Source organism: Corvus brachyrhynchos, unplaced genomic scaffold (assembly GCF_000691975.1).
Source record: "Corvus brachyrhynchos isolate BGI_N302 unplaced genomic scaffold, ASM69197v1 scaffold26, whole genome shotgun sequence".
Taxonomy (NCBI): Eukaryota; Metazoa; Chordata; class Aves; order Passeriformes; family Corvidae; genus Corvus; species Corvus brachyrhynchos.
The window spans coordinates 5191989-5200647 of record NW_008239324.1 but is presented as its reverse complement, the minus strand read 5'-3'; the positions used below and the strand labels follow the sequence as shown (position 1 = coordinate 5200647).

Genomic DNA, 8659 nt, shown 5'->3' with positions numbered 1-8659 from the left:
ACATGTTCCACTCATGTATGACTACATGTGCACCCTCTGGCCAGGCAGTGAGGACTTCCCCAGCCCAGCTGGGTCCTTGCTGTCCTGATGCCAGCCTTGTCTTCCCACCTCCCAGGGTGGCCACGTGCACTCGGCTGCCAAGCTGGCACTGCCCTCCATGCCCAGCCGCACATCCATGTCAGAGTCGTCAGTCACAAACCTCCTGTGAGTACGAGCATCCCTATGAGCCCCTGGACAGACCTCGCTGGACCTCACAGCCACCCTCTTCCCTGGGGGCTGGCACAATATTGCCATGGAGCCCAACCCCTCCATCTCCATCTCCATCTCCATCTCCATCTCCATCTCCATCTCCATCTCCATCTCCCCGCAGGAGGGAGAGTGGGAGTGGCGCGTGCCTGGACCTGCAGGTGATCGACACGGTGCGGAGCCGCCGGGACAAGGAGGACGCTGCCATGCACCACGTGCTGCGAGGGAGCCTCTACAAGCCCCGCCGGAGGGTGAGCACTCCCGGGCCACGGTGTGCAGCTGACCCCAAGGGGAGCAGCACCTGCAAGAGAAGCAGGGATGGATGATGCTCTGTGGGGCCAGCTGCTCACCCTGTGTCTCTTTGCCTCTCCCTCGGCCAGTACAAGGCCAGCTACAGCCGTCACTTCATCTCTCCAGATAAACAAGAGCGCCAAGATAAAGAAATCTTCCGGCAGAACATGAAGAGGCGTCTGGAGACCTTCAAGTCCACAAAGCACAATGTCTGCTCCTCCAAGAGCAAGGCCAGGCTGAAGGAAAAAGGCAGGAAAAAGGCAAGTCCTCCCCAAGCTACTGTTCTTCTCCTAGCTCTGAGATTTGGCCTCCCCCAGGATGCAGTAAGAGAGGTCCTTTTGGGGTGTAGGTGAGGTGCTGCAGGGCATCAGCACCTCCCGAGCCAGAGGGGAAAGCAGCTCATCTCTTCTCAGTCCTGTTGATGCTGCATGTGAGCATTGTGTGTCCATGTGTCCCCAGCATGCCATCAGTGCTGTGGGGTGGCTCTTCACTGAGCAAAGCCCTGAAGGAGCCCCAGATTCGTTTTCCAAGAGCACTCAGCATAAAGCAGCCTCAATGTTGGTGCAGATCCAGGCTCAGAAGCGTGGCACTACATCTTGGATTGAGCCTTAGGTGTCTTCTTTTGTTTGGAGGCTTTTGAAGCCATTGCAGCTGAGCACTTCATTGTGGGGCCATGAAGATGCAAAGCCTAAGGACTAGGAACCATCTGCCATGTAGCCAGGGTGGGAATCTGTAAGCCCAATGTTGGCTGGCTCACAGGACCACCTGTTGCATTTGGGGCAGTACACAGGGCAGGTCCCAGCCGTTCCTCTTCTTTCACAGAAGAACATCTCTCTGACCAAAGAGGCACCCAATGGGAAGACACACAGAAATGTCCCCTGGCAGGATGCAGGTAAGGCCAGTGGCAGGTGAGGATGGCAGGTCCTGGCAAGGGGACCTGGTGGGATGGGATGGGATGGGAGCACGTGCTGTGCCTGCCCACTGCCAACTTGGTGGGACGACAACACCAGGGTTGTGCTAGCACCAAACCAACCCCCTTCATCTGCCTGCAGCTCCTGTCCTGGTGATGGTCAGCTCAGAGGAGGAGGAGAGCGATAGCTCAGAGACAGAGAAGGAGGATGATGAGGGGATTGTGTTCGTCGCTCGAGCCACTGATGAGGTCCTGCAGGGAAAGACAACTCCTGGTAGGCACCAGTGCTCCATGCCAGGGCAGCTGCCATTGGGTAGCTTGTCCTTCCCCTGCCTGTGGAGCAAAGTTGCCTTGGCCTGGGCAAAACCAAAGTCAGCAGAGCATGAATGGGAGAATCGCTGTGCTCTGGAGGCATGGCAGAACCTCCTGGTGTCCTGCATCCCTGGGCCAGCACATGGTGTGATTCTTGGGGTTGTCCTGCACAGGGCAAGGAGTTGGGCTCCATAATCCTTGTGGGTCCCTTCCAACTCAGGATATTCTAGGATTCTATGGCCATTTAGTAGTGGTTGGTTCTGCAATGTTTGCAGGGTCCAAGGAGAGACTGAGAGCTGTGCAAGCTCCCTCTCACTGTCCCTCCATCTGCATCTCCAGGCAGCCTGGATGTCTGCCCCAGCCCCTGCATCATCCCTCCATCACCAACCTTGGCAGAGAAGGAGCTGCCATGGAAAGGAGACCAGGCTGATCTGGCTGTTTATGTCTCCTCGGAGACCACCAAAATCGTGCCAGTGGATATGCAGAAGGCATGGAACCAAAGCATCTCCTCCCTGGAGAGCATCGCTTCCCCCCCAGGCATCGAGAGTGGACCTCAGCACAGGAGACTCGCATGCCCTGTGCTGGAGGAGCAACCCCAGTCTGCAAGCCCGGCGATGCCAGAGCAGAGCTCTTGCTTCCAGTTCCCCAGCCATGTCTCCAAGAGCGGCCGGTCACAGAGTGACAGCAGCCCGGATGGTCCTGAGCAGCAGGAGCTGCAGCCTTTGATGGCCAAAGAGGAGCAGGGCAGGATGCCACCCACAGCAGAGCCCAGGTGGCTGATGTTCAACAGAGCAAGCCACCTCTGAGGCACCCTGTGGATTGGGAAGGGGCTGAGAGCTGCAGACAGGCTGACCTGCTAACCTCTCTGTCTTGCATTGTAAAGCTTGTGTGTGTCTCCATAAACTCCAGGAGTGGCAGGAGAACCCAGCACTCCTCCTGGAGCTGTACTCCAGGGTGCGCTTTGCCCACGCACCTACCGATGCAAACCTGGTCAATAATTGGTCTTTGTGCTGCGACAGCAGGTACCAGCCCCTGTCCACCCAGGGAGGCATAGGTCCCAAATCTCATTCCTCCTTTCTGGTCCCTACAGATCTCTGCAGCTGGGAGGTTAGAGATACTTCTCGCAGGGCTGAGATCCCAAAGACTCGATCCTGTCATGGCTGTGCTGCCCTGAGGTGGTGGCTGCTGGCAAATGAGCTGTGGCTGCTCACAGGTGTAGAGTATGAGCTGATCTCCAGCCTGGCTGTGAGTAGGAGACCTCTGGCTGGGAGCAGTGCAGGTGCACAAGAGCCCGCCCACACCCAGTGACTGAGCCATTGACTTCAAGGTGGCCACGGTGCTGGTTCCTCACAGCACGCATGGAGCTCAGCCAGGAGCTCAGAGATAGGCTCCTTGCCACGACAGCTCTGTGTTCCCTGGGTTATGGAGGCACCACAGAGACAAGGCCATGAGTTTCTCAGGACTGGGAGCAGCGCTCCTGGGGTTTGGCTCCACCAGGAGCTGGACTAGTGAACCTGTACGCGCAGGGACTTCTCTAACAGCCAAACTGCTGTGCCAGCCTCATGCCTGTCACCTGGATGTGTTCCCAACAGCTGCAGCGTTCAGCTTTCTGGCTTTACTAGGAGGCAGCTGCCCTGCACAGCATCCTTGGTGTTCATTCTGCCCACGTCCCAGTCCCTTCAGCTGCCTGGGGTGCATCACCTGGGAGGACTGGTCATGGTGCAGGGCGTGGAGCGGGCAGCAGGTATGAATGTACATCAGGAACAGGGGTGATGGGTGTGAGCAGAGTGCATCTTCAAAGGTCTGTCCCCAACACCTGCATTCTAGCCACCCCTGCTCCCTCTTCAGAGGGTGGTGGGACCCAGTGGCCCACATGATGAATTATTTCTAGTGTGACTCCAACGGCCAATAACTGCTCCCCAAGAACTGCTCAGCACACAGAAGAGCACAATGGCTGGGCACCAGCAGACCAGGAGGGTTGGGGGTGCTCCTCTTTAGGAAAAATGGGGACTTGGACTCTTAATGGTCCAAAGCAGATAAAAATCTGCCTGTTCCAGCTCTATGGGTGTGCTGAGACAGCAGGTGCCAAGGGGACACTTGGATGCACTGGGTGGGTGGGTGAGCCCAATGTGGAGCAGGTGAGCTGGTGGGACCACCAGCACTGTCAGCAGGGCTCAGCAGAGGCCCTTCAGCTCTGTACCTGTTCCACCAGATAAGCATGAGGTTTTTAAAAGGTTTTTATATAGTTTTGCATTTCTGGTATGACTTATTCTAGTTTCAATTTCTGATATTGGGCCATACTAAATCTCTAGTTGGGTCAGTGTTTTCTGTAGCCATGGGCACCACAAATGACTCAAGACTTAATATATTATTTGCAAGGATATTGTTATAATGTGAAAATATATGCAGAGTATTTTGTAATGTTCAATAAACTGGAGTTGGAGCAGATGTTGTGTTCTGGTCTGTCTGCTGTCTGCCAACCTCTGCCCATCCTGGTTCGGTTCTCCTTTGCAGGTACCATGTCCCTGTGCCTTTCCATTTTTCTCCACCCGAGGCCCCAAGCCCCCTCTCAGCCTTGATGCGCCTAAATGAATTTCCTGGTTTCCATAAAGTTTGTGGAAAATGTGAAATTCTTTCCAAAGAGATGCTTGCCTGCAGCCATCATTAGGCTGTGCAGAGGGAGCAGCCGGCAAGAGGCTGGGCCCTTCTGCCCAGAGCTGTGGCTGCACTGCCACCAGCGTACTGGGAGCCCACATCTTCCCATGTCCTCTCTCCTTGCCAAAAATATATTTCAAAGGAGTCTGTTTCAGGGTATTCTGGGTCACAGGAGCCTCCTTGCATCGGTGTGTGCTGGTTTTGCTCTTCCCTTCATCTCCTGGTCTCTGCTTTTCCTGAAGGAGAGTAAATGTAGTTTACTTGACTCACAAGGTAGATGTTTGGCTTGTATTGAACCTGGCAACCACTATCACCCCCAGGTCCTTTTTGGCAGGGTGAAATGCAGCTCCTAGCCCTGTGAGCTTTGCACTGGCCCCTGTGGAAGCTCTTGCTCCTTGTGACATTCCCCATCTGCCTTGCATCCCAACAGCAATGCTGCTGGCTGAGCTGTGCTCTGCGTGCTGGACCTCAGTGCCAGCATCGCCTGCAGACACAATCGCCTTGGCAGTGCACCAAGCTGTGTGGGCCAGGTTGTTTCCTGGAAGAGGTGGGTCTGCAGCCTTTAGGTCCTCAGAGGAGGGAAAGCAGACATCTCAGCTTCAGGAAATGCTGGGGCTGGTTGCTGCTCTCTCATCTGGATATCTGAGCCTAGCAGCTAATGTGTGTGCAGGCTCTCCATGCCAGCAGCTCGGAGCCCCTTCTTCCCACTCTCAACCCCAGCCTTGTTGTGAGCAGGGATGGTGGCTCCTAGTCAGTTTTTACTCTTGTACTCCACTCTCTGTATTTTACCTTAGAGTGTCCTGCCTGCACTGGACTGCTCTGATTCTTCCAGCATAGCACAGTCATCGCTTTCAGCCTAAAAATACTAAAGTGCTTCAGTGGAAAAACACAAGGAGTGGGCCAAACCACAAACACACGTGCCCAAACCTCTGCTTCTCCAGGACAGAGTAAGGCACAACCAGAGGAGCTGCTTGTCAGACTCTAACCCAGAACATACAGCCCTCTGACTGTTACTGTAAGCAACCCCATCCAAGAGCAGAGCTGTCATTTTGCACTCAGGCTTCTGTTTAGAGCCTGCCATTAAACATGCACCATTTTTCCACAGGCATGCATTTTTCCATCAGCTCCTCCAGTTCCTCTGTGGTACCAAAACTTGTGAAGTCAGCAGGGGATGTAAGGCAGCTCTAGCATCAGCTGTGTGGAAGAGCTGTGGGCAATGGGTTGGTGTTGGCCATCTTACAAGTGAGTCTTAAAATTGCCACATCACTTTTGCACAATGCACATTGGAGCATCAGGTAAATTTCAGACTGAAAGGGGCTTGGGAGGTCCATGGTCCAACCCCAGTTCCCTGCTGGTAGCAAAGCTAGAGCAGGTAGCTCAGAGCCCTGTCCCACTGGAATGGGAATGTCCCTGAGGATGGAGGTGTAAACTGTCCCTGTCCCAGAGCCACACCACAGCTACACCAGTCCTGCACAGAATTAATTTCTCGTTATGCCCAGTAAATATTTCCCCTGGGGCAGGTTGTCCCTGTTACCTCTTCTTCTTCCTAGTGTGTCTTTGGGAAGAGTTGGACTGTGGTTTCTGTGCACCACCTTGTTGGTAGCTCCCCTCTGCCTTGTCTTCTTATAGCTGGTTCTCCCTGACATATATATGTGTATATTTATACATATGTATATGTATATATATATATTCATTTGGGAAGCCCCAGATTGGAACTAGCACCCAGTTGTGTCTCACATGTACCAAGTCCAAGAAATAATAATTTTCTTGAACTTCCCAGCTTCATATTGTCCACTGCAGCAAGGGTGCTGTTGACTCACGTGTATGGTTGCTGATCCTGCTCTGTTTCTGGAGCACTTCTGACACCCTCTTGGGAGGTTTTCACACTGCTCTGTACAGGCAGAAGCAGTGGGAAGCGAGTGAATAGGAGACAGCTCCTCACCTCTCACTCACACAAAGCATGGTAGAGGCTGTGGCCATGCTCATATTTTCATGGAGAACAGCAGGACGGCAAATGCAGAATTCAGGAGAGGTGTTCAGTCTGATCGTACCTGTTACAAATATTTTGGAGACACATCAGTCTGTTCCTTGCTCCTGCCTCCTCATGTCCATCTGTCCAGGCATCCATCTCACATACGATCAGACTGAATACCTCCCCTGAATTCTGCATTTGCCTTCCCGCTCTTTGCACCTGAAGCAGCCATCCCTGCTCCCTGCATTCACTGGAAGCCTCCTCTGCCTGTTGGCGGAGGGAACAATTCGTTTTCCCTCTGGCATTACCTCCGGAGGGGGATGCCAGCCCTGACCCTGGTGTGCCCCGCTGCGCTGGCTGGTGAAGCCGTGCAGAAGTTGCTCGGCTGAGGGGATGCGAGCGGGCCGGGGCTGTGCCGCGAGTGGTGACGGAGCCGGGATCAGCCGGCAGCCGGGGCGGATAATGAGGAACAGATTCGCGCTGGGCAGTGGTTCCCATGCTGCGTTCCAGGGCAGAGCGGCCAGGATGGGAGAGTCTTTGTGCTCCGCGCTGCACCCCTCTGGCTCGCGTGGAGCCAGCCCCTCGGCTCCCCCGGGCGTCCCCGCCGGCTGCCGGCACTGAGCGGCCCCGAGCTCCCCGCAGGGCTGGGGACCCTCCCCAGCGGCTGTGCCACCGTCGGGCTGCAGGGTGCCTTTCCCCAGAACACTTTCCCCACAGCCCCACAGCTGTGCAAGGGAACAGCGTGGACTGACGGAGGACAGACAAGATCAGAGGGATCTTTAGGTCAGCAGGAGCTGAGTGGGGTGATCCACACCTCCCTTCGTGGCTCAGACTTTCTTGCTTTTCCTTGGAGGAGTAAACGAGAGTGTGGGAATCCCTGAGGACTGCGTGATGAGGTTGCTGCTCCTGGGGATTTCTGCAGAACAGCCAGAGTGGAATCAACATGGTGGGGGCTTTGATTTTATGAGTACCCCAGATCCAAGAGTTGTGATCTTCCCTGCAGCCAGACACAGCTGTTCCTCATAGCCACTTGGAAGGCAAGGATCCCTGAAGAAGCCACCTGGGCTCCTCTCACCTCATCTTCTCCTGGCATCTGTGGCCACACATCCAGGCTGTCCTGAAGGTAAATGAAATGTGTGGTGGGTTAGTTGGAGAGGGAGGGAGAGTGCTGAGGACACTCTGGGGAGGTGGTCTGGTCTACATCAGACCACAGGTCATCCTGAGCTTGTGGGCAACCCAGGAAGATGGTCTGGAAAGGCCACAGGGCACTGGTAGTGACCAAACTCTGCAGCAGCTGTGCTGTATCTGTGCTTTCCTCTGTCACAGCAATGCAGGGCAATCCCTGCCTGCACACAAGCTTTGCCTCCTGGAGCCCAGCTAAGTCCACGTTGTTCAAGTTGGAGAGCCATTTAAAGTGTTGCTTTGGCTACTGGGCTGGCTGGGGAGAAGTTGTCTTCTGGCTGTGCACACACCTGGGGGCTTGCTGTGTGTGGCTCCCTGGCAGTTTTGGGTCTCTGAGGCTTTCACAGGCAGCTGGATGAGTTGCAGTCTCAGAGCTGCCCCGAGAGCCCTCCTGTAGGCATGGCTGGCGCTGAGACCATGTGAATATCACTTGTGCAGCAGTTACCCCTTCCAGATTTCTCCTGGACATTTGGGTCATGCCTGCTCTCTCAGAAATCCCAGCCTCCCAATTCTCTTCTCTACCAGCATATTCTCTTCTCTACCACGTATGTGCGTGTAGATACACCTATTTTCACGAGACATCCCTACCCTCTTCTATTTATGGAGAAAGCTGGCAAAAGCTTCAGAAATGTACCCCAGAAAGACAGAAAAATAAATAAAAAGGAAACAACTATGAAAGCTAATAAGTTTTCCCATATTGTGGTGTGGGGCTGGCTGATGGGAACCGGCCAGTGCAGGAGCACCAGCCACATGTGCTGGGATGGAAGGGCTGTGGAGCAAGCAGGTGGGACAGGTTGCTGCCGGACAGTTAATCCATGATCCCTGCTAGACTCACTCCGATCTTTGCTTTATTCTGCTAGGGAATAGATAGAACTGTCATAAATATTTAACTTTTTTTTTTTTTTCCCTTAGTAAAAATAGCTTTAGAGGCAAACAGGAAATTACAGACTGAGGAGAGAAGAGGGGAAAAAGTCAGGCAGTTACCTCGCTGCGCTTGGATTTGTCTATAAATACAGCTCCCGTGGGGTGTCGTTTGCCCAAAGGCAACCAAACCGCCCCCAAAGCGGTGGGGGACGGGGGTGTGGGGGAGC

General features: G+C 54.3%; 1 protein-coding gene across 5 annotated transcripts in view; it reads left to right on the top strand.

The window, feature by feature from the left end:
- SLC9A5 (solute carrier family 9 member A5) overlaps positions 1–4207 on the top strand; it is a 10989-nt gene extending 6782 nt beyond the window's left edge. For 4 of the 5 annotated variants that reach the window (XM_017740895.1, XM_017740896.1, XM_017740894.1 and 1 more), the window contains exon 15: positions 2099–4207. In XM_017740895.1, the coding sequence (XP_017596384.1) occupies positions 2099–2565 (467 nt within the window). In that variant the 3' untranslated portion in view covers positions 2566–4207. Of the gene's footprint in view, positions 1–2034 lie in introns of all 5 variants that reach the window. The other variant, XM_017740897.1, reaches the window with a different exon arrangement.
- Positions 4208–8659: the final 4452 nt, after the last annotated feature.